Source organism: Struthio camelus, chromosome 3 (genome assembly GCF_040807025.1).
Source record: "Struthio camelus isolate bStrCam1 chromosome 3, bStrCam1.hap1, whole genome shotgun sequence".
Taxonomy (NCBI): domain Eukaryota; kingdom Metazoa; phylum Chordata; class Aves; order Struthioniformes; family Struthionidae; genus Struthio; species Struthio camelus.
Window position 1 is genome coordinate 130,287,572 of NC_090944.1, and position 26,313 is coordinate 130,313,884.

Here is a 26,313-nt window from a genome sequence, read left to right on the forward strand (position 1 = left end):
CGCCGCGGCAGCCCCCCTCCCCGGCGGAGCTGCCCGTTACTGGGCGCCCGCCCCGCCCCTTGGCCCCGCCCCCTGGCCCCGGTTGGGCGGGGGGAGCCCGCGGGCGCCCGGCCTCACTTCCTGGGCCGGGCTCGTTTAACATGGCGGCGGGCCGCTGGGGCGGGCGGTGGTGGCGGTCGTTCCGCGCTTGGGTTGCGGGGACAGCGCTGCTGCTCGCCGCCGCCTCCTCCCCCTCCTCCTCCTCCTCTTCTTCTTCTTTTTCTTCCTCCTCCTCCTCCTCCTCCTCCTCCTCCTCGGCGGCGGCGGCGGGCAGCGCCGGCGAGGCGCGGAGCCGCGTGCAGGTGCTGGGCGGCTCCAACTGGAGCCTGGTGCTGCAGGGCCAGTGGATGGTGGAGTTGTGAGTAACGGCCGCCTGCCTCCCTCCTTTCCCCTCCGCGCCCGCGGGAAGGGCTGAGCCGCCTCCCGGGCGAGGTTTGGGGTGGGCTTGTCCCGCGTGGGGCGACGAGGCCCCGAGTTGAGGGGAGCGGGGCAGCTCGGCTCCCTGCTGGCCTCCCTCCTGGCGCTGGTAGCGCGGCGCCCGCTTCGCCCTGCGTGCCGCCGTGGGGGAAGAGACGGGGCCGGGCCTGCCCTCCCGGTCCCTGCCAGCCGGGCCGCCCCGAGGGGAGCGACGCGGTGCCAGAATCCCCCCCGAGGAGGGGGGCGGCAGGAAGTGACAGTGTAACGCCCACAGAGGGAAGCGTAATGCCAGTGCTCTACTCTTGTCCCTCCCGTCTTGCACCACCGAGTAGCGTTGGCTCTGATCCTGCGGGCACATGCTTGAGCTTGTTTTAGCTAATGCGATAAAGGTGCATTTCTTTTTTTTCAGATTTTCGTCCAGAGGTTTAGGAGGGCAGAAAGTATCTGAGTGCCACCAGGCTGAAATTTAGAAGTTCTAGTGGACAGCAGCTGTGTTAACTACGTTTCAGTGGCCCTATTCAATAGCTACTTGCTGGGGAATTAGGCTGGGCAACGTACCTTGCCGTTCTTATGCGTTTGGGACTTTCACTGAATTTTGTACGAGTTAGGAAAGCTGAATTTGGTAGGGATGTTTAGCAGAGTAGGTTTCCAAAGTGATAAATGTTACGGAATTGGTGGCACATCAGGCTGTTATGGCTGCCTTGCTCTAGAATTTTGTTTCTTTCTCTTCTTGACAGCTAGAGAAGGTTTCTTGTTGACTCCTAGGGATTTAAGTGCTATTAACTAATAGCATTGATGTCATAACAATAGTTTATTTTCTCCTCTTTCCAGCATCAAAAATGTTGCTGCTTTTGGTATCTTAGTTTTCTATGGAAGCCATTGTATGAAGTTACCTGTTAATACACAACTCAGTGAATCTTGCATGAGAAAACTTAGGTCACTTAGTCATTCATGGTGACTCAGTACTTTCTACTTCTTCTGAGAGAAAGTATTTGAATAACTAGTGATGCAGACCTCTAGGGAAGAAAGAAGAGAGAAAGTAACTGACTGAAGTCTGAAGTGTTTGGGATAGCGAACAGCTAAATTGCTTTGTCTGTCTTTACTCGTACTTCACTTAAATCGGTGTTCTCTGGTTTGGAGTGACGGAGGTAGCTGACAATAGCAGTGGTGGAAAAGTTAGCCTTAATGCTAGCTGAATGTGGTAGTTGCTGCTACGTTGCCTAAACTAGACTTACTTTCTGTACTATATTTGATGGGCAAAAGACACTTGATTCTTCATGCTGCTTTCTGTGGTGGGTTTCTTGATGTTCTCTTCTCTTTAAGAGAACAGTTCTAAATTAAAAAGGACTTTTTCCTCTCTTGAGGATGCTGACTTAATGCTGCTGATTCTCAGTTCATGACTAGTTGAGATTCCTAGTCACAACTGAACAGTAGTTTGAGATCCAGTATTGATTTTTTTCTTTTTATGATTCTTACAGCAGTTCTCATATTGACTTTTTTTTTTCTTCTACTGATTTTTGTCTGGTTTTGAGCTGGTGATCTGGACAGGAATCCTGCGCATCGGTTGACTGATTTTATTTTTTCCATGCCATGTGGTTGGTCTTTTCTTGACAAGACTGCTGTAACTTTCATCAGATCTCACTTGCTCAGAGAACCTGCTGGGGTTTGGTTTGTTTGTTTTTAAGAACTTTTTTTTCATAGCAGTATAATGTTGTAATAGGATCACTACAAAAAGTATTTTTCTTGGTTGCCTGCTCCAAATTCCTCATTTGAAGCTTTCTGTCCCAAAGAAGTGGCGACTGCTACTACTTCTGGATAAGTTCAGTTTTTCCAGCTGTGAAAACAGTGCACGCCAATTACTGTGTGCTGCCACTTTCTTATTAGTTACTTTGGGTAAACAAAAGGAAAAACTTGAAGTCAGAAATGACTTGTGTGCAGCATTAGTAGTGGAAATAGGACTTTTCTTCTTTCATTCCTTTTAACTCTAACCTACTTGACTGGCTTCTGTAAACGTTCTTATTCATAGCTGGCAAAATTGCAGGTGCTGGATGTGTTGTTGGGTTTCATTGATTAAAAATGTTCTGGATAGTTTCGTGTCTCTGAAAGACATTACAGTGTTTTCTTCCTTATTGTTACTATCACAATGCAGATTCTCACTGAACTACGGAAAGTATGAGTTTGGAAAACATTGTTTTAAAAGGCTTCTTTATCTTGCAGCTACAGAGTAGAAATAGGTCAATAATGCTTCATTAATATGAAGTATTTCCTTTTGCCTGCATCTTTGATATTGTGTATATTAGGCATTTAGAGAAAACTCATTCCTGATCTATTTCTTTAAAAGTGCATTTCACATTCAGAAAGCTCACCTGTTCTAAGCTTGACAGATCGTAGCTCAGTATTCTCTCCTCTTTGAAGGAGACAAACATTTAAGGGTATCATTTATGCCAGTTCCAAAAATGGAACTGAATACTTCATGAACATGAACGTTCATGTTGACTCTGCAGTATTTCAGGTGCTTGCCTATCAGGAAAGTCTTTAGTTTTGTTCCCCTCTAGGATGTTAAGCATTTTGACTCCTTTATCTTCAGCGGAGACTTAGCGCTGCGTGCCTCTGAAGAAGTATTGTCTTTAGTTTTCTATTTTAATTCTATCCAAGGTGAAAATCAAAATAAGGAGGATGGTGAAGTAATAATCATTTTTTCAAGGCTATCTTATAATGTGTATAATATAGGTCTACACTTTTTTAAATTCATTAGCATTTATAGGTGAAAATATTACCCTGCTCTCTAGTAGGCCAGACTTATCACAATGGTTCAGTGCTTGATAGCTTCCCACGAGCATGTTTGTCTTGATTTTTTTTCAAAGGAGTATGCCAAAAAATGTTTTGCAGAATGTTTTGGTGTCTACGTGGGATTGGTGCTTTTAAGCACTTTGGCTCTAAACAGTTTGTGTAAATACACTTGTGAAGAATTCTTTTAAGTTAGTAAACATTTACTGTAACTTAGACTCAAAACTCAGTAAGGTTGGGGAATCAACTATCTGTAGCTTGTAAAGGTATAATGTTTATTTCCATCTTGATTCATTAATATCCAGACTTTTTTTTTGTCCAATTCCTTTTTTTTAAAAAAAAAAAAAAAAAAAGGGGAGGGATGGGAAAGATGAAATTGAAGTCCCTAAAACTGTGGTCTGGCTGTGAAGCTTCTGAAGACCTCCTGACTGAGTTCAGAAGAAGTGAACAAATCAAGTGTGATCTCTTGTTATTTGATAAATGAACTTGTGGCTGATTACTGTGTCGCACATTGGCTGAGCAGAAAATAATAAAACATGAAACTGAAATATCCGTATAAGCAGATGCTTTACTACTGTAGGAGGGACAAAAGTACATAGAATGATGAAACTTAATTTGTTGAAGTCCTAGAACATCTTAAATCATTTTTGAGTGATGGATTGGCTTTCCATCTTAAAAATCAGTTCTTAAAACTCCTTTAGTGGTGAATGGAAAGGTCTTCTGAATTGCATATGGCACTCTTATCTTCTTATTTGTTTGCAGTTTTCTACTTTCAAAAAAAAAAGATTTTTCTTTGTTTTATATTTTGTTCTTGGAAGGTTAAAATGTGTTTCATTACTGATCTATAAAAGTAGTAGAAGGTAGTATTCCAGATGTTATCTTACAGAATACAATTTAATTGGATTAGAGAGCATTGCAGCACAATGGTAAGCAGTTACTTCTGCCTTGACTCAGGTATTATAAGAAAACATATGCGTATCAAGTTACAGAAGTGAAAATGACGGAATAAGAATTCATAAAATTACAGGTCCAACTGGCAGCCCTGAAACAAATCCTCTAGAATGTGCCTCAGTGTATTCCCAGCCACTCTCTAGCAGTGGTTAGTTTTAGTTGTTTGAATTTCTGCAAATTGTGCAAATTTGCTGCAAATTTAATTCAAATCTGCTTGTGCGGGTTGGCTTCAGATTATGCCTTGGTTTGGGCTACAGCAAATGGTCCAAGTATTAATAGTGGCTGTGACTCTAAAATAATTTCTTGGTAGACTTTTGTGAGCTTTTATTAATGCTTTGATGTAGCACAGCAATTGACTCATGAAATATTGGTCCTCAAAAATTGTTTTGTAGAGGGAACATGAGTTATTCAGTACCTTTCAAATATCCTCATGCATACTGCAGGCAAGGCTATGATTTTTTGAGGCACTTGTGTGAAGCTTGGCGAGAGAATCCAGAAGAAAACCAAAAACCTTTGTTTCCTCTTTGATGTTTGAGGTAGCTAGGGTTTTAGTAAGTTCCAGAACTTATCTGTTGTGGAGCAGCCAGTGGGAATTTGCCTGTCTGTTTTGGAGGGTTTTTGATGCACTGGAAGAAACTTTCTGCGTCAACCTTCAAAGTCTGTTCTGTTGTGATATGGGTATTGGTGGATTACAGGAGCTGAATTCTGTATCTTTGACCAGCACCTGCTCACTTAAAAAGAAGTAGTAGACCAGAACTATAGAATTGCTTTTCTGATGCTTATCTCTTCTTGAAGTTATGATACCACCAGTCCTGCCTCTAAACCTATCTGTGTTGTAAGAAAGGGATGAATTGGATGATAGTCTTAAGATAACACCCAAAAAGATCAGGCACCGCCTCTGTTTTGTTATATGTTTGTTTGGCGGGGGGGGGGGGGGGAGGAGGAAATTGTTTCGTAACACATGTAATGACCGGGAACAGTATACTTCCTCCCACTTCATCAGTCTAGAGCATCCAGGCTTCTGGTTTTCTGTTAGTACAGTGAAGTTCAGTGTGATGGGTACCACTTGGTAGTGTTTGCTGATTCAAGAGCAGAAAACAGAATTAAAGCATAATAGCTGCTTTAGGAAGGAAAGTACCATATATTAACACCATTTATCAGCAGCTTTCTGTCCAAATGGCTTGAATGTACTGTATGCTGAAGACTTGTATGTTATAGCAGAAAACGCTAATGTGTGCCTCTGTGCTATTTAGTGCTTTTTTTTGTTTGTTTTGAACTAACTTTACAGAGAGGCTAATGAAAGGAGACGAATCAGAGAAATGGTTGGGAAGCTCTTACTTGAAAGAATAAAGGAGGGAGAGTGCAGAGAATAGTGAGAGGCAGAGCCATCTGAAAGAAGTGAAGCAGGAGAAGCTAGCCTAAAGAATGACAACTTGTGCTGCAACATCTCATCACATAGTTTGAATGTATAAAGGCATAGAAGACCTAGTAAATGAAATTTCTAAGGTGCAAATAATGTAATATAGTACACTTGCTTTTGCTTCCTAGTATTAGCACCTTTTTTAAAAGCAGATTGAAATACTATGTGTTTTTTTTTCTTTTTTTTTCTTAAATGCTTCAAAGAAGCTAAAAGGGTCTGAGCATTATAGTTCTAAGTTTTTTTCTAGGCTAGTATATTGAAGCTTTAAGGCCATTGCAGCTTGGATTAAATGAAATTTTCCTGTAGCAGTAATTAGTCATTTGTGGTTCACCCTTCTTTTTTTTTTAAGAAGGTTTGGGGAAGCTTGAACTTTCCCTTTCAACTTTTTAAATATTCTTTTATAGAGTTAATTTTTACTGGACATGTGAAAGCATCATTCTCTTCTACACTTTTAGAGTTGACATAGGTGACTGAGCATTTAATAAATTCCTGTGTTGGACTGTTACAGGTATCAAGTATTTTCTTTTTCTAAATACTAATTTGGTGTTTCAGTAGTGTCCAGAATTTCTGGTTTCTATTAGACAAGTCCAACATGTTTATGAAATCGATAGTGGTAGGATTTAAAAAAAGGATAAAATTACTACTTTTATCCTAATATTGCCATTCCCCTTCTATTAGGTATTATTTCAACAATTGCACCTCTTAACCTAACTCCAATCTGAAACTTACTAGATTGAAAGTTACTGCTTACAAAAGCATAAAAGGGAGAGAAGAGTAGTGTGTCCTGAGAAGAGAGAAAAGCTAGACAAAATAGGAAACTTTCATCTTGCCTATTTTGCTGCTCCTCTTCAGCAAATCCTTGTGTGCCTATTGAATGTAGCCTGTTTTTCCTTTTTTCCTAGATTTTTCTTCCTGAATTTGCCCTTGGAACAAAATGTAGAATGGTATTCAGTGTTGCATCTGTTCAACACTGATAATGACTGATCTGACTGATTGTACTGCTAATGTTGATAACAGCAGTCAATTACACTTATCTGCAAATGAGTGAATTGGTGAATTCCTTAGCCAGGTAATTTGAAGAAGAGATAAGACTAGTGACTTGAAGTTGGAAACTATGTATCAGTAAATCTTAGTGAAGTCATTCTGTGTTTACCATTCACTCTATGATCATATGGCTGAATAGTTTGTTTGTTCAACCTGGTGTGAAGGTAAGTTTTATTTTTCTGTGTGTTGCAGCCATCATTGCAGTTGCTGGGACTTGAAAGCAGAGGCTTGCTGTTTTCTGCCTGTGCAGTGCACAAATCACAGCAAATCTAAGCTGATCCAGCTTTGGATCAGAGATAGACATAGAATTTACTTTTCTTGACCTTCATTTTTAAGAACTTAAACTTCTGCTTCTGGATTGCTTTTTGGTACCATCTGAAAAATATTTGAGTATTGGAATAGATGGGAATGGAAACTAGAAAGCACTAGATGCTTTCATTGTCATTTGAAATAATGATTTTACTACCAGTTGAGTCTATTGTTCTTGCATGGACCACACCATGAGACGTTAGTCATTTCTCCTAATGCAGAGAAGATAATGTCCACAGATATTCTAATTGTAAAACTTCATGCTGTGTAAGAAGTCTGGTAAGACTGCGCATGAGGGATGTATGTTGACAAGTGTGCAATACCTGCTTGAGTTATATAATTCATAGGAATGTGCTGGGCTTGACTTAAATTACAATAGCTTGTTGTGAGTGGTTGGGTTTGGGGTTTTTTTATCATGATGGAAGAAATTTGATTACGTCTGCTAGTGACCATTTTTTTTGATCCTGTGCCATGATCAAAAATAATGGAGACTAGGTTCACAGTACATGCACAAACCTCTCTTTCTGCTCCTACAGATTTGCTGTGAGGAGTATGGGATGGTAGCTGTCCCATGAGTCTTGCAGAAATGTGAAGCACACACAATTTTAAAGGATTCAATAGAAGTCTATATCCAAATGTCCGTTGCAAGCTTCCTGTTTTGTTATATGTGGGGACAGGGTGTTTCCTGACTAGCAAAAAATTTAATTTCTGGAATGTAAAGCCATTCTGATGAGTCAAACTGTATGTGCCAATGCTCAGCTGGAGTGACTGGATCTTGTAGTTTCATCCCCCTTCTGATATTAATAGAAAAACTAGGAAGCCAAAGTATGTTCTGGCACTACCGAACTGCAGTATAGGTGGTGTTTAACATGTCTTTGGGCTAAAGAAAAGATGGTTCTAATTACTTGATATCATCTCAGCCATGTGTGTATTCAAAATTCCGCTTAATTTCATTTAGAAGGAACTGTCATGAACGTCAAATTAAAATAGGAATGTTAATATGGGCCAAATTTGCATTTTTAAGGTCAGATGGTACCTTAAACGGGCTGAAGGATACTTTAATCTTGGGAATCTCATGGCATGAGTGTGACCCATCTAGAGAAGCTGGATTTAGAATACGTTCCTAATTCTGTCTTTGCTAGAGTAACATCAGCAGCATTATCTGACAGTTGTGCAGTTTCTTAATCACGCTGTTGTAGTAAAATGTAGTTTCTGCTTTAATGTATAGATTCTGTCAAGCTGTTATTAACAGTACTCTGCAGGCCAGCAGTACAATGTAAAACAGTAGTTCTGCATATGAAATTTCTAATATATTTCCAATATCTTTTAGAAAGATACTGAAGGTCCGTTTCCTGGCGGGATAAGGTTCATACTTTTTTCCAAATGGTCTCATACAGAGTGGTGCTGCTTCACAACTACTGTGTTAACTTTCTGAAATCATACACCTATAGCACAACAAAAAGACAATGCTTATTTTCAAATTGTATCCTTTTAACTTTTAAATGACAGGATTCTCCTGTTGAAATACTTAAGTTTCAAAATTACTATTAAAAATTTATTAAATGCTCAGCGTAAATTTGATTCTGCCTCTTCTATGAGAAATTGCCTGTTTCCGTTCAGTCTAATTTACATGAAACATCTATGGCTAACTGGAGAAATATCTCTCCCAGCCAATAAGAATGTAAACATTCCTCATTGGAAGACCAGCAAGCAATATATAGTGCCACTATTCCAGTCAGATTGTGATACTGCCGGACAGTCCAGAGGGGTAGCGCAGCTCTTTACTGAGGCTTCCAGTTAGAGTACGGTAGATAAGTAGGCTGTTAAGGATGCCAGATTCAGTGCATGAAGGAATTCCTTTCTCACAGGCTGTTATCTGCCTGCGCAGATGCTGGACGTGGTTGCATCCTGCCTACAGCAGAACTGAAGATACCCGCTTATTTTATGTGAAGTTCTTGACTTATCCTTCACGAGGAAGGGACACTGAAAACTGTGGTAACTGGCACCATTGGCTGTATTCTAGCCTGAGAGATTAGTTGTTCTCACTTGTTTTTGCCCAGGTTAGGTGCTAGGTATGGATGTTGCAAGTGTCAGAAAGCCGTTGAGGGGTGATGATTGTCTGGGCCGTGATTCTTCTCTCCCACTCTTAACTTCGCAAAAGCATCTCCCTGATGCTTTCTTCTCAAAATCTGCTGTCTGTAACTTGATTGAGTCTATCCCAATCCATGCGAGTCCATGCAATAGCATATCCTCTTGAGTGCTCACCATGATCACTCGTGGTGTTTCTTACGTCACCAGGAAATTAAGCTAAGCATCTTTGAGAACAGGAGACTTGACCACAATGACTGTTCCTAGAGCAATCTCTAAGTCTTGGTCTGTTCCTTCATTTTTTATCAGGATTGCAATGAAACTCCTAGGAAAGAAATAGAATTTCTTACTTATATTATGCATCGTAAATAGTGATTAATTGTGCGTTTAGTTCTCCTGTCTTATCTTTGAGTGAAACATAGCAGCAAAATGCAGTAAGATCAGGGTACAGATGTGCTCACCTAGAAATGGGTGTCAAGGAAACTTTCTTGTTTGAGCTGGATTTAGAGACGAAAATGGACTATTAGACACCCCAGTGTTCTTTCAGGCTGAGTATCTACACTTAAGTGGTTGACAGCTGCTAAAATGTGTGTTGTATATTACACTTCATTGTGCAGAAGGAAGACAGACTTCAGATGTGGTGCTGCAGTTATAAAGGGAAAACCAATGAGAAGACATTCTCGCTCGCATTGCTCTTGAGACTAAGATAAACGTTTTGGGCTTTTGTTCCTAGCTTTTTCAGGTTTCTTTGCTGTACATCTCTTCTTTTTTTGTTGTTAGCTGTGGATGAAAAGCATGATAGCACACATGAAATGCTATGAGAAATAGGGTGTTCCTAGACCCGCTATTTTTGCGTTCTTTCATTTTAAGACAACAAACGTGTTTACCCTCCCCCCCCCCATGTATATGGGTAAACCACCTGTCTTTTATTTTTCATTTGCAAAATCCTAAATGTGTATATGGGTGATTGCCACAGCTCAGTTATGTACTATACTTAGATAAATAGTGTTAACTTTTAGTTATATATGTACGTGTGCATGTTATCTTAATTGCATGTGTGGCAGACCATTGCAAGCTGCAGAAGTTTGTCTTAGCCTTTATAAACCAGGTTAGGGTAAAGTAAGTAAAGATGGCAAATGGGGTCCTATCAGCATTTAAGCAGTGTCTTATCTGATGTTGTGGATCTGATCATGCTATCTGATATTATTCTTTCTAAATTAGCTGTTCTTTCCTTGATGTTTATACTATCAGTAGTAATCACAATTGGAAACTCCTAGTGTGAGCACTAGGAACTTGATTTGAACTACTTTTAAATCTCTGAAGAGTGCTGTCACAAAGGGCGTGCTTTGATGTATTGAGTGGTGGGCTAAAGCAAATGTAATTTCCAGAAGTTCTGAGGTGTGTGAAGTCAATACAAAATGTTACATGCCCCTTCAGAGGACAGCCTGACTTCAGCAATTCAGAGAGCCGCTATATAAATGGATCTATTTCTGTGTGTAGATGAAGTGAATCATATGTGCTGAGTTGTGAGGCATTTGGATATGGATTTCTCAAGTATGGGCATTTGTTTTTAATAACGTGAGGAGGACTGTATGGGTTGATAGAAAACTATTTGATTATCTTATTCAGTAGACTTGATTAAGAACTGCAGTTTTCCTGTGTGATTGATACTTTCGTATTTTCTCTGTACAGTAAATCAATTTGTGTGTAAGGATAAGAGTACTAAAATATTTAACCTGTTTCCTCCATTAGCTATGCTCCTTGGTGTCCAGCTTGTCAACAAATTGAATTGACGTGGGAGAGCTTTGCAAAGGAAAGTGAACATCTAGACATCACTGTGGGAAAGGTGGATGTCACTCAAGAACCAGGTATTGTGTGAAATACGCTGTGTTTTAATAAAAGAAATTATTCAATAAAAGTAGCTCTTAGCATCTGGAAGGATATTGTATTCTGTTTTGGTGTTTGGAATCTCTTCTGGTTTGTCTGGTAACCCAGGCACTCCAATAATGTTATCTACGTTTCACTTCACGTAGTTCACATCTGTGACCTTAGGAGTTTATAAGCTTAACTGGAAAGTGTTGTGTCTTTTTTTTTTAAAAAAAAAAAAAAAAAACAGGTGAGTGATCCAACATAATAATGTGTTAAAGGGACTTATTTTTGATTTTAATCTACTTCACTGAAAGCTGTTGTTTGACTCATTCCTTTCTCTCCCCATAGCTATATCCACTCTATAGCTTCAATCTCAGTACTGAGACTTTCAGGGTGTGGTAGTAATACCACAGTGTGCGTCTGCTTTGTTTCACTTAACAGTTTCCATTATGGTGCTATTTCTCTTGTTTAATTGTAACAGTGCTTTTAATGGATAGATTTTTATTGTTGGAGAAGCACATACGCAGAAAAGTCTGCAAACGCTGTATTTGTGCTTTTGTAGATAGGTAGGAAGCAGCCTCATTTGTGTCTACTTTAGTGACTCCTTTCAAAGTTTTGAATGTGTGTTTGTTTAAGCAGTACTAAGATTGTTTAAACCTCTGCTGATCTTGGGAATGCTTCATGCTTATTTTGGCTTTGAGGGGATGAGAGACTGTATCAACAATCTCTGAAAGAGTTGGGAAGAGGTGTTACTAGAATAAAAAGGCTAAGCCTCAGGGTCTCTTTACCTTTCAATGTATGTGCAAATCTTGTTCCTTTATTATTCTAAAACATGATATGCCAAGCAAGTTAGCTTTACCAAGTTAACAGCAGAGAGATGACTTAAACTTCTGTACCGGAGACCACAGCGTATGTTCATAAGAAATGTCAGTTGTTCTAGTCCTAATGCTGGTTAATATTTTGTTAAATGTCTACAGGTGTACAAAAATTCTGATGCCAAAAAGCTCTTGGTGTGGGACTCTTCTTTAGTGCATATACTAATCATTAGCAGTTTAATAAACAGAGGATTTTGAACACTGGGGCTTTTTGCATAACTATAAGCTTAATCAAAGCCAACTTCTACTTCCTCATGTTAACACAATGGGGGGAGGGGCTATTGTGGAGTTCTTGAGTGCCAGCTAAGGGTACAATTGGGGATACCTTATAAACCTATTCCAGTATCTTTTCTTAGCTATTAGATAGGGATTCTTTTTGCTTATGCAGTACTGAAACAGTAGGATTTCAGTCTTAATTGTGGCATTTGGCTGAGACTCACTTAAAAAAATGTGCTATCAGCAAAGAGGCTGTAAAAACAGAATATTAGAGATCTTGAAGGAATTAGTCTTTCTCATAAAGACCTTGAATGGAAGTGTTGGGACCTGAAGGGTTCAGGAACTGAATTCTTTTTTGCTTTTGTCGAAATCGTTTTGACTGCTGAGTTATGCTAGATACTTATGACTGCTTAAATGTCTCTTTTAACTAGAAGTCTCTTAAATATTTTAAATTCTAGTACTGATGAGAATTTGACCTCTAAGGATGTTTGACTTCTGCAAGTCAAAGGACTAAAATGAGCAACCTGTAGTTGTAGCAAAGCATGTCCAATGCTACCTACAATATCTAGTTCAGTATAAAGTACAGTAACCATAGCCACTTGTGAACCTAGTGAACACTCAAACTGGAAAACATGTATTTATTACAGATTTAACCTTTGATGTAATTTTTAAGGTGTACGAGCTCTTTTGGAAGTGTTTCAGAGTTCTGAGGTATTTTTTAACCTCAGACAACCTGTGCTTTAGCCTTCCCTTCAGTTGGTACGCTCAAGTGCTCTATCCCCTTTTTTGCCTACTTGATGGTACTTTAATTAGCTTTGGTTATATAACACCTTCATCAAAGTTAAAGTAATCAAAATTGTATTAAATCAGAGGAAAAACACACTGGATGTCTAGATGGTTACATGAAATTGCACTTGCAAAACCTGGAGGAAAAAGTAGCCATTCATGGTCCTTAATTACAGCACGTGCCAAAAAATGGAAGCTGTGGATTACAAGACTACTAGAGCCTTTATGGATTTACAGTGTATCCCAGTCAGTTTATTTGTTAGTCTTAAACTGCTTATACTTTTCTCATCTTTTCTGTTGAAGCATTCAGCATTTGGAGACCACATAATAGGGATGCTTCTGGGTGTTGAGATTCTGTTTATTTGTCACACCTTTTCTTAAGTTCCCAATCACAGCACTTAGTTGTGCTTTCAAGCAAAACTTCTTGGATCTTCTATAATTTTCCTTAAGTACTTCCTTAAGTACTTGCTATATTTTTTTTTTTTAGATGGCTTCTATATTCTGTGAGTATTTTTGAGTAGCATACACTAATATGCTAAGGCTTTTTCCTGTTCTTGATTACCTGTTAGCTTCATAATGGGCATGTATCAGTCTTTGTTTTGGCATCCTTTTAACAAGAGCTTTGTGTACCTGGCTAGTAGTTTAAATATGGTAATAAAACATAGAAGGCTGAACAATTGAAGTGAAGGAAACTTCCATTCTGGAACTTTAAAGAATCTTGTACTTGATTTGTTTTGAACATATACCTAATAAATAAATAAAATTTATATAAAATTGTGTGTTCTACCGGGAGATTCACACTAGCCAAATGCACTACTTCTGGAACGTCTTAAAAATATCTGATTTGATTCAGTCTGGCACATCTTTGTCACTAAAAGCATGAACTCCTTTGCTCTAGTACTTCTTCCTGACTAACTTCCTGGTGCAGAATGCTGGCTGCTTTGTCGTGAAAGTTGGTTACTTAGCTTCCTAAAGCATTTTCAGAGCTTTATAAAAAGAAAAGTTAAATAACTGATTCCCACTCCTTACACTGGCATTTATTGTGAATGAGCGTTGCTGGCTAGAGGAACCAGTTTCCTCTTCTGGGAAGCTGGCATGCTTGAATACCTCTCTGAAGTGCTTGTACACCAATACACAGAGCATGGGGAGTAAACAGGAAGAGTTAGAGATCTGTGTGCGGTCGCAGGGCTTTGATCTCATTGCAATTACAGAGAGATAGTGGGATAGTTCGCGTAACTGGAATGTTGTCATGAATGGCTGTATGCCTTTTAGGAAAGACAGGCCAGGAAGGTGAGGTGGTGGAGTTGCCCTTTATGTGAGAGAACACATGGAATGTATGGAGCTCTTGCTTGGGGTGAATGATGAGAGCAGGTCGAGAGCTTATGGGTAAGGATTAAAAGGTAGACTAATAAGGGTGACACTGTGGGCGTTTGCTACAGGCCACCTGACCAGGAGGAGAAAGTAAATGAGGCCTCTTACAGGCAGTTGGAAGTAGCCTCACAATCAGGCCCTGGTTCTCATGGAGGACTTCAACCATCATGACATCTGCTGGAGGAACAACACAGCTAGGCACAAACAGTCAAAGAGGTTCCTGCAGAGCATTGATGATAACTTTTAGACACAGGTGGTGGAGCCAACGAGGAGAGTTGTGCTACTCAACTTTGTACGAACAAACAAGGACTGGTTGGAGATGTGAAGGTTGGGGGCAGCCTTGGCTGCAGTGACCATGAGATCATGGAGCTCAGGAACCTGTGAGGAGGAAGCAGAGCAGTAAATGGGATCGCAACCTGGACTTCAGGAGAGCTAACTTTGGCCTCTTTTAGGGGCCTTCTTGGAAGAATCCCATGGGATCAGGCCCTCGAAAGAAAGGGGGTCCAAAACAGCTGGTTAATATACAAGGATCACTTCCTCCAGGCTCAAGAACGGTGCATCTTTATGAGCAAGAACTCAAGCAAAAGGGGGCAGGAGACTTGCATGGATGAACAAGAACTCCTGACAAAACTCAAACATAAGCAGGAAGTGTACAGGAGGCGGAAGCAGGGACAGGCCACTTGGGATGAATATAGGGACGTTGTCAGAGTATGCAGAAATGCGACAAGGAAGACCGAGGCCCGCTTGGAATTAAATCTGGCAAGGAATGTCAAGGCCTACAAGAAGGGATTCTACAAACATACCATTAACAAAAGGACAACTAGGGAAAACGTGGGCCCACTGCTGGATGGGGCAGGGACCCTGGCGACAGAAGACGCAGAGAAGGCAGAGATACTGAATGCCTTCTTTGCTTCAGTCTTCGCTGCTAAGGTCAGTCCTCAGGGATCCCTGACCTGCCAAGGTCAGCCCTCAGGGAGAAAGTCTGGAGAAAGAAAGACTTTCCCCTGGTGGAATAGGATTGGGTTAGAGATCATTTAGGCAAATTTGACCCTCACAAGTCCATGGGCCCCGATGGGATGCACCCACGAGCGCTGAGGGAGCGGATGAGCATCGTTGCTAGGCCACTCTCAATCATCTCTGAAAGGTCCTGGCGATCAGGAGAGGTGCCTGAGGACTGGAAGAAAGCCAAGATCACGCCAATCTTCAAAAAGGGCAAGAAGGAGGAGCCAGGGAACTCCAGGCCTGTCAGCCTCACCTCCATCCCTGGAAAGGTGATGGAGCCACTCATCTTGGAGGTCATCACTAAGCATGTGGAGGACAAGAAGGGGATCAGGAGTAGTCAGCATGGATTCACCAAAGGGAAATCATGCTTGACCAATCTGATAGCCTTCTATGACGGAATGACTGGCTGGGTAGATGAGGGCAGAGCAGTGGATGTTGTCTCCCTGGACTTCAGCAAGGCTTTTGACACTGTCTCCCATCACATCCTCCTAGGTAAGCTCAGGAAGTGTGGGCTAGATGAGTGGACGGTGAGGTGGCTTGAGAACTGGCTGGATGGCCGAGCTCAGAGGGTTGTGGTGAATGGCGCAGAGTCAAGTTGGAGGCCTGTGGCTAGTGGTGTCCCCCAGGGCTCAGTCCTGGGTCCAGTCTTGTTCAATATATTCATCAATGACCTGGAGGAAGGGACAGAGTGCACCCTCAGCAAGTTCGCTGATGATACAAAACTGGGGGGAGAGGCTAACACCCCAGAAGGCTGTGTTGCCATTCAGAGGGACCTGGACAGGCTGGAGAGGTGGGCGGAGAGGAACCTCATGAAGTTCAACAAAGGCAAGTGCAGGGTCGTGCACCTAGGGAGAAATAATCCCATGCCCCAGTACAGGCTGGGGGTTGACCTGCTGGAAAGTAGCTCTGCCGAGAAGGACCTGGGAGTGCTGGTGGACAACAAGTTGACCGTGAGGCAGCAGTGTGCCCTTGTGGCCAAGAAGGCCAATGGTGTCCTGGGGTGCATGAGGCAGAGTGTTGCCAGCAGGTGGAGGGAGGTGATCCTGCCCCTCTCCTCAGCCCTGGGGAGGCCTCACCTGGAGTACTGTGTCCAGGTCTGGGTTTCCCAGTATGAGAGAGATGTAGAGCTCCTGGAGCGAGTCCAGCGAAGGGCTCCTAAGATGATGAAGGGACTGGAGCGTCCCTCATGTGAGGAGAGGCTGAGGGAGCTGGGCCTGCTCAGCCTGGAGAAGAGAAGACTGAGGAGGGGATCTGATCAATGTGTATGAGTATCTGGAGGGAGGGCGTCGAGAGGACGGGGCCAGACTCTTGTCAGTGGTGCCCCGTGGCAGGACGGGAGACAATGGGCACAAAGTGAAACGCAGGCAGCTCCGTCTGAACGTGAGGAAAAACTTCTTTCCTGTGAGGGTGACAGAGTACTGGGACAGGTTGCCCAGAGAGGTGGTGGAGTCTCCTTCCCTGGAGATACTCAACAGCCATGTGGACACAGTTCTGGGCAGCGTGCTGTAGGTGACCCTGCTTGAGCAGGGAGGTTGGACTAGATGATTTCCAGAGATCCCGTCCAGCATCAAACATTCTGTATGTGTGTGTGGTGTTTTTTTTTTTTTTTTTAATGTAACCATAGCCCTTAGTAAGGGGGGGTTAGGCTACATATCTAGGAGTTGTTAACCTCTGAAGTCTGCTGTATTACTTTCCCAAAATAGACTGTATTGGTAGCATGTGCGTTAGTAGTACATTTTTGTCTCTTGCAGTGTCTTTAAGTTGAACACGTTAAATTTCAAAGTAACATTACTAAGTGCTAAGGTGAGATCCTCCTCTCACTTGTAGGGTATGTGGGGGGAAGGTGTGTCTTTTATTCCCTTCCTGTAACTGTCAGGAGGTGGTCATGCCAAATAGCCGTGACAGACCTCAGATTTGTGAGTACTGAGTGGGTAGTATTGTCAGCTGGCAGTTTAGTTGGTAGAGTCTTATGGACAGACTGCTTATGAGATGTTTGAGGCCTTTCTGCTTCACACCGGACTCCTTTTTATTCGAATGAAACCATACGCTGAGAGATCTTCATTGCTGTACCTAACATAGCAGAGATGCTGGAAGCTCTTGCATTTATTACTCTGTAGCAGAACTGAATGGAAGGCCAGAGAGTTTCCAACACCTTCTCCCTCATCTCTGGTCTGCTTTATGATTTGGAGGATTTCTCTGCCCTGTGAGTTGAATTATGTTGTCACTCTCTCTATTGATACGTGTGAAAAGATTATTGTGTATTTGCCAGTCAGTGAAACAGTACGCTTCCGATGTGGGGATCGCTTCCAGTCAGCTTCTTGAAGCCTTACTTCAGCCTTTCTTTGTCCTTTCTGCCACCTTCTGTCTAACACTCAAAATGCTGACGTGACCTATCCTTTTGCATGATGTAAAAATAGAATCTCATTGCTTTTATTTCCAATATCTTACAGAACAGAACGCTAAGACTTTCTAAGGTCTGCTACTAAGCTGTTGACATTCCGTTTTTGTTTACCTAGAGAGAAATGAGATATGGGAGCGAAGGATGAGAACACAGAATCATCCAAAACATTGTCTTCTTGCCATAGTCATGTTTATGAGGGGAGAGATTGTTTTCCTACAGCATATCAGACAGACAACTTATATGGTATACTTGAATAATTTGGAATAAACAATCAAGCAAATATGGAAAATAACTTACCATCTGCTTTGTGTGACTTTAAAGTACTTAAAATCTGAAGTACACACCTCTAATAGTTTCTCATCAGCCAGAGGAAGAGTTAAAATTGGGGGCCACGTTCTGTAAGCCGCTGTTAAAATCACTGTTGCTAGTGCTCCAACTTTCTAGGTGAAACAGTGGTCATCTAGATGAGATTGTGCACTGATAAAAAGTACACAGGTCCTTAACAATTGGCTCTTCAAGATGTTACCTGAATAGGTTTCAGTCTTGTGGTGTTCTGAGGGGGACGTTACGAACAACCAAGATAATTAGAATATGGGTGCATTTGTGTGGCCCACCTTTTGATTGGGGGGGATGGATGTGGATGCTAGTCAGAGACTTCAGCTATGTGCAGATATGCACCATGATGAAAGCCATGCAGAAAAATCATTCTGTATTAAACATTTTTCACGGTAAGCATTTTCCCTTAGTTTGGCAGTATTTAGTATCTGTTACTGTTTGTAGCGTTTTTGAAGACAAACTGTAAGCGTGTTTATATAAAATAGTGGTAAGCACTGTGCAGACGGCTGTCTAGTCTACAAATACAGTTTTTCATAGGTGTTTACTGATAATTCAAAATATTGAAATTTTTCAATTTTATTTAATTTAATTAAAATCAAACTTTGGTTTTTTTTCCTCTCTTTCCAGGCTTGAGTGGTCGTTTCTTTGTCACAACACTTCCTACAATTTACCAGTAAGTTTGTAATCCTGGAAACAGTTGTCTGTTTCTATACGTATTGATTTCCTGTCTTGTTTGCTGAATGATGGCATGGTACATGTAATGGAGAACTGGCTTATTTCAGTTTTGTCAATTTTTAAAACATTTCTCAGGAGCTCAGTGCACTTATGAACATAAAGTATTGTTTTTTTTTTTTTTTAATTGAGGTGAAGGGTTTTCCTAAAAATTTAGGTATCTAGATATGTCATGCTTTCTCAGTTTATAAATAATATTTAATAACACTTGTGACAAATGATACAAGTTTGCAGTAAGGACTTCTGGAAACTTGAGCATATGAGATCAGAGACATTTGACCTTATGAGAGTTTCTCACTTAATCAGTTAGTCATGACAAATTTATCTAGATAATATGTAAAACAGTGCAGAAACCTTTCACTACAAATGTTGCAATACTTCTGTTACTGCTGGAATTCTTCATATATTGGCAAACAGTACCAACATGCACTTGTATTTTTCACCTTAAAACTGTAACTATGAAATGTAAGTGAAAATGAAGAAACACTCTGGCTTCTGATATGGCTTCAGGCTCTTGCTTAGAGCTGTGATTATAGTGGTGAAGTATTTATTTTGATTGGGGGGGATAGATGTGGATGCTAGTCAGAGACTTCAGCTATGTGCAGATATGCACTGTGATGAAAGCCATGCAGAAAAATCATTCTGTGCATCTTTTCCTTAGCATAAGTGACTTAACATTCATAACAGAAGAACTTAGTAAAAAATAAATCATGTGAGAAGTTTGCTGTATGTTTTCTCCCACAGAAGATATCATCCTTTAAATACACAAATAAAGACTCATAACTCTTACAGAGCCCTGTGAGAAATTACTGTATGGCGTGTATGTGCATGGGCATACTTTTAATTCTAAGATGCTCCTCTAAATTGATTTGGTGGATAATCTTACGTGTGTTGTATTAGCTGTACAAGTGTGAGTGAATTTTTTGTCTAAGAAAATGCCAGTTTGAACAGATGATGACGACTTATGCTGTTTGAAAAGTGGGACCCTCCGTCATGGATTACAGTTTCAAAACACTGGAAATGCTACATGTTCAGATTTCTGAACAATTTGAAACATGTAGTGTATGTATTACAATATTTTTTTTACCATATGTAGAGTTATGGGATATCTGTGTTGTTAATATGTATTTATGCTTTTTAGTGCAAAAGATGGAGTATTTCGCAGATATCGAGGCTCACGGACACTGGAGGATCTTCAAGGTTATGTTTCAGAGAGAAAATGGGAAGCTGTGGAGCCTGTAGCAGGATGGAAGTCTCCATCTTCTATAATGTAACACTTTGTTTTTATTAACAGCAAATAGGTGCTTTATAACCCATTAGACATTAGAGGGGCTATACTCACAGCTTAAAGACAGAAGGCCTTTATTCTCTGGACATGTAGGCTTTGCAGAAGCAATCTGTATTGACAGTCTGCTTTGCACCTTCTCACCTTTAAAAGCAGTTTTACTATCTGCGCTCAAAACAAGCCTGCTGAGGCTTTTTTATATGACCTTTGAAGATTTAAAAAAAAAAAAAAAAGTATAGCTGCTGATCATTTATACAAGTGTCAGTTTTAATATCTGCCAAATTGGAATGAAATGGTTATTTATGTAGATTGTTACTTCATGACTTCTGACCACTTAGGACAAGCAGACTCTGGCTTTGAAGTTTTTACGTTTAGCTGTTTACAAGGAACGCTTGTGTCCTTATTTAGAATAGGAGATAATGTAGTGCTCGCATGGTACTTTAGTGTTTGCACTTCCGCAGGGTTGGGTTTGCTTTCAAATAATGTAAAAAGCTTGCATGATTTAAAAGGTGAATCAGACATGAATACTCTGCATTTCATCCTGGCTCAAGATAGTCTATATGATGTGGATGAAATGTAGAGATTCGGGAGATGTTCTTCATCTTCATCTGAGAACGAGGAAGGGCTGTAGGATATTTAGTAATGGGGAGAGCAGCTATAGGGCTTCATGCTGCTATGAAATGGGAAAAGATAGTAATGGTTGCACAGGGGCATGCTGTGGAATTCGTATTTCTCGATTGCCCAGATAGTATCTTTCAAGTCACTGTTTTAAAGCTCTACGTTGAGCTGGCCTAAATTAACATAATATGGAGAAAATATATTTGCAGTAGTTTTCTTGTGACAACTACTAGTGGCTGAATGGTATTGGAAAGCATAGATGTAATCTATTCTGGTTACTGTGCACTACATGTTTTAACTCTTATCTGGCTTAGAATCTGTCCTTTTTTTTTTTCTTTTTTTCCCCTCCTCCCTCTCTAGGATGCATGGCATGGCAGGGCTCTTCCACCTCTCTGGGTGGATTAGGGTAAGTAACTATGAATTTACCCTCTTTTTAGACTTAGAATAACATTCAGTTTAGATGTCAAACCCTAATTGTCTTCTATATAACTTAAATTTTCTTTGTTTCACTGTTCATTGGATATAGAATTACTTTGCACTAGAAATTCTGCAGGTGTAATAGACTCTCTCTCTGCTAACAATGGCATTTTGCGATTGTAAAGATGACTTTCATCAATATTGAAAATAGTTACCGTTCATTGCTATTTTAATATAGCTAAAGTATTCTTTCAAAGTGTGCTAGAATCAAATGGTCAAAGCATTTATTTTGGGAACTACTGCAAAAATGGTTAAGTGTCAGGAATACCCTTTGTATCCGCTAGTTCTTCTCACTTAATCTTAAAGATTATATGCAGGCTCTTTTGACTTTTAAGTCATGTTCCTCTGCAGTTCATCTTTTTGCAGTGTCATACAGAGGAGGAAAAAAAAGAATGATAGTCCTTAAATAAGAATTTCTGCATCTGGGTTTCAAACACACTTCCAGAATTCACATAGGAGCATAATGCATTTGGACAGTAGAATACTCAAGCATTTTGCTTTTACTACTTAGAGTGTACATTTAAAGATATTTCCAATCCAAAAGTATTTTGAGACATCTTCTGGGAGCTATCAACTCTTTCCTTCTGCATGCAAATGCTTAGAACTTTCAGACCTGTCCAACTTTGGTCAGGAAACATGTACTTTCTTAAAATCACCAAGTGTAGCCAAGACTGGGAGATGCTAAGAGTAACGTTAGTTTTAACTGTGATGCGCTGAAGGAAAAGGTCTTAAGATTGTAACACCTACTTACAAAAAATAGGTTTAGGAGTGTGAAGAATTTGTAGCACTTCAGGTAATCATCTAACTATCCTGGGATTAAATACAACTTTTTCAGTTATTAGAACTTCTGTGCAAGCCGTGTTTGAGTCTTTCTTTCATTGGAGAGCATAACTTTTTTTTTATAGACAGCAACAATAAAGGAGAAAAGCCAGAAGGCTGCTAATTAATAATGTCTTTGTCTAGTTTCCTTCCTGAAAGATTAAATGCTCTGCGAAGAAAGGCTTTTTCTTACTTGCTATTGCCTTGATGAATATTTCAGCTGTGTTTCCTCACTCTCTTGTTGTGCTATCCTTGCATATGCTTAAAAAAACTTTGGAAGGTGTTGTGACATAAAAAATTAGAATAACCCTGGAATTTCATTGCACTGTTGTAAATGTTGATTGTAGTTTGTTTTCTAATAGTATAATCTTGGAAGAGATCTAATGTCATAGTTTACTTCTAGCTAGACTATTTGACTTCATCTGATGGCTAGTTTAGTCAAATGTCATATTTAAGTTTGAATAGTGGGGTTCATTTTAAAAGGAATCTTGCTGTTGTATTCAGAATCATCTCTTAAATTTATAACTTAAGTCGCTTATTCAGTATCTGTTTAGAATTTGTGGCTCACTTTAAGAACTGAAGAACCTAAGTAAAAACTGAATGGCTTCATTTTAGTTAATGAATAAATTCCCAAATTTAAATATTCATTTTGATCTCGTGCAACTTAAGTGTTTACCGCTTTACTTACTGGATGTAATTACTGGGGTAAAGCTCTGTATGAGACTGTGTGTTGTTTGTTTGGTTCCCCCCCACCCCACCCCACTTGGTTGTTTGCTTGGTAACTGGGTATCAAATGGCACTTGCTTTCAATGTAACTTGGCTGCTTTTTGCCTCTCTAGTGTTTTAAATTCTAAATGATCTGTCTGCCTTAAAAACTTCTGTTGGTGCTGTGACTCTCATCAGGAGGGATGCTCACACTGTGGTCTCCTTCCTACAACAGAGGCCGTAAGAGTAGATGTACAGGTTCACACCATTCATTCATCTGTCCCTTTTTTCTGTCTCCAGCAGCTGCCGCGTTCTTAGAGAGTATAGGAATTAAGGATGTTGTGATACTTTCTTGTATGCTTTGAGCCTCTGGCAAGCTGAAGTGCTGAGCCTTCCTCATACATTTCCCTTCAGTAAGATTGCATACAGTACCACTAATGCTGAATATCTTAAATTGTACATTCCTTGCCTAAATAAACCTTTTAAGATAAACAATTTGGTAAAGAAAGAACATTTAATGGCATAAAAAAATTGAGATTTAAGGACAACTAGGGTATGAGAGGGAAGACTTTGGTATAAATATTGTTGAATGAAAAGTCTTGATTAGATGTCAGTTTATTTATGGCGGTATACATTATTTTATATGCAGTCTTAGATATGAAGATGTTAAGTCTGTCTTCTCATTTGCAGCAAATCCATAGCTACCTCACTGGCACTCTTGGAATTCATGTTTGGATTTCGTATGCAGTCTTCATCTTAGCAACCTTATTGATTGGCCTAGTCCTGGGTTTGGTAAGAAAGCATGTTACTTTCTTAATTACTTGGAACTTCTTCTTTGCAGTAATTATTGAAAAAAGAGTAAGCTTCAATGAGGAAACTATACCGAAGTGCCTTGTTTTAAACTACTCTTTAAGTATGCGTGCAACTAAAATGCTTATCTTAAATACCCAGTACTGCGGATCTACCTTCTAGCATTGGTACATACTTTTGGTAGAGATTATGGCTAATTGACTTAGATAACTTAACCTTTTTCGTGTGTGTGTGTGTGTGTTGTTTTTTTTTTCCTCCTTTTTTCTGCTTCAGTCTAGATCGGATTAGTCCATACTAACACTGCTCAAAGCAATGTAAGACAGTTTTTTACATTTTATTGTATACATTTGGCTGTGAGCCTTCACGGTGAACATTTGTAGTTCTGGCTTTTCAAAGCAATTAATGGTTGTTGTATAAGCTAAGTGGTAAAGCAGAATGTGCGCCCAGGTATGGGTATGTTTTGTGTAGACTTGCTGAAGCCATTCTTGAGATCCAGTCAAATGTAAGTGACTGTTTTTAGTAGGAAAAACAAATCCACATTTAGTGAGCAGGCATTATGTCTAAGATGGGGATGATGTCATTTTGTGTCCTTTTTGTTGTCTTATTAGCATCTTATTCAGCAGGAGATCTGGATTTACTGCATTATACATACTGTATGTTAAGTCTGATTATCTAAAACCCTATTTGTTATTCCATAACTACTTGAGCAGTATTCAAATTATAGCATAGTAATCTTGTTAGTAAAGTTATATTTTGTAGGATGTTGCCTGTGAAGGTACTCTGATATGGAAAATACATTGAAATTTTCTGAAGTAGAGACAAGAAATCCAGAACTAATGCAGTACTAAGGTGATGAAACATGAGAAATTCACTTGACAGTAGCTGCAGCTATAAGACGATATATGCTTAATGTTATAAATTTATGTTAGAGAAGTACAATATCCAACAGTTGGAGGAAAAACTCTGCTCATAAAGCAAAGATGATGCATGTTGGACAAGAAAATAGAGCTAAAGGAGTTGCTTTTTTGCAAGTAATTCTAATTTTTTATTTTCCCCCTCCAAGATTCAAATAATGAAAAGGTAAATAATGTTACAGAAGGCCTACTATAGGTGTCGCAAGTTCTTTGTATCTCTTCATCGTTTTTATGGCTGGCCTGTGACAATCATGGATTAACAAAAGTCTAACTAAGTTTAGCAAAAGTTAGACTCATGATTCATGTGTATCAGGAAAAGCTTTCCCTAACATCAGCTCACAACGAGGATATCTAACTAAACTGTTATTTTAGTCAGTGAGGAACTGAATTCTAGAAAATGACTGGAAAGATTTGTTAAATTATATGCTGATACTGTGTCTTTGTCAGTGGAAATTCTGATTAATTTTGGAAAGATCTTCTTTCCTGAGACTGCAGGAGAGAAGGATGATAGCGGGTTTTTTTTATTTGTCTTTTTTTGTTCTTCTGCTCTGGAGAATGCTTTATATTTTCCTACTCTTCCTTGTAAGTATATTGAATCATGATTATGTTTTCCTGAAGTGATATTTGAACGGTGGTAACTCAGTACCCAGCCCACTGGCATGTTGGGGTAGACTCAAAACTTGATTCTGTATTGGAGATGAAAATCAATTTCGGCCCATAGCATTAGCAAATCTTTACTCTTTGTAATTAATTACTAAGTAATTTTTCCAGGTTTTGCCTGCTTTCCAGCTCAGGATTAAAGAGGAAAGGTGCTACATGTGCAACACTTTGCCTTCAACTGGATAAGAAGCCAACTTTCTGCAAAGATTTCTCATACCATCTCTTCCCAAAGCCCCTGCTTGTTTGTTATGTCAATGTGTGGTTTTCTGCCTGCCTTATTTATGGGCTTTTTATGAGGGGAGGAAGAAGGAACTGGTAATTTTCAACAGTTATTCAGTGGTTAGAATGGTAGCAAGAGAAGTGTTTGTAGGTCCTTTTCATTCTGTTCCAGATGCTCTTGGAGGAGAACCTTTTTAAAAAAAAAAAATGCAAATCAGTAGTTGATGGAACTTGTCATTCTTGGCCAAATCCTCTTTCTGAAAGTATAGATCTCTTCCTCATTTCTGACCTCCCTTGTCCTTGAGGAGCTAATTTTGGTTACAGTTTTAGCTGCCCTTTCAGGTCAGGTTGAGTGTTTTGTCTGGTCTACTTATTTCACCTTCCCATAACTTCCAGTCGCGTATATAATAATGGAGAGTCTCAATAGCTCTCAGTTGTAATATGTCAATTTAGTGCATTTAGTACTAAAATTGTTTTTCCCGTTCTATGTCCTCCGCATGTATTAAGCGACCCAACTCTGGGTATCTTACGCTGTCAGTCATTGGTAGATCCTCAGCTACGTTATGTGACAAGGCAATGTGTTAACTGGAAAAAGAAAATAATTTATGGTTTTGTGTGTGAGATACTGCACAGTTTTCTGAGAGCTCTTAAGTTGGAGCACTTACTTTCCTTACCTTAAAGGAGGTTAATGTTCCTTGCTATTTAACCTGTGTAAGCTTCCTAGCTTTAGGAGCTGCACACCAGAATACTAACAATCTTCAACATAGGCGAGTGGAGGGTTCTGCACCTGGGGAGGAATAATCCCGTGCACCAGTGCAGGCTGGGGGCTGACCTGCTGGAGAGCAGCTCTGCCGAGAAGGACCTGGGAGTGCTGGTGGACAACAAGTTGACCGTGAGGCAGCAGTGTGCCCTTGTGGCCAAGAAGGCCAATGGTATGCTGGGGTGCATGAGGCAGAGTGTTGCCAGCAGGTGGAGGGAGGTGATCCTGCCCCTCTCCTCAGCCCTGGGGAGGCCTCACCTGGAGTACTGTGTCCAGGTCTGGGTTTCCCAGTATGAGAGAGATGTAGAGCTCCTGGAGCGAGTCCAGCGAAGGGCTCCTAAGATGATGAAGGGACTGGAGCGTCCCTCATGTGAGGAGAGGCTGAGGGAGCTGGGCCTGCTCA

At 40.2% G+C, this 26,313-nt stretch overlaps 1 protein-coding gene across 2 annotated transcripts in view; it reads left to right on the top strand.

The window, feature by feature from the left end:
- The first annotated feature begins 85 nt into the window (after window positions 1-85).
- The window catches only part of TMX4 (thioredoxin related transmembrane protein 4), a 33,302-nt gene continuing 7,074 nt past the window's right edge, over window positions 86-26,313 (top strand). Inside the window, exons 1-6 of one of the 2 annotated variants that reach the window (XM_068940310.1) lie at window positions 86-397; window positions 10,808-10,923; window positions 18,539-18,584; window positions 19,785-19,913; window positions 20,907-20,952; window positions 23,238-23,339. In XM_068940310.1, the coding sequence (XP_068796411.1) occupies window positions 141-397; window positions 10,808-10,923; window positions 18,539-18,584; window positions 19,785-19,913; window positions 20,907-20,952; window positions 23,238-23,339 (696 nt within the window). In that variant the 5' untranslated portion in view covers window positions 86-140. The remainder of the gene's footprint in view (window positions 398-10,807; window positions 10,924-18,538; window positions 18,585-19,784; window positions 19,914-20,906; window positions 20,953-23,237; window positions 23,340-26,313) is intronic. The other variant, XM_068940311.1, reaches the window with a different exon arrangement.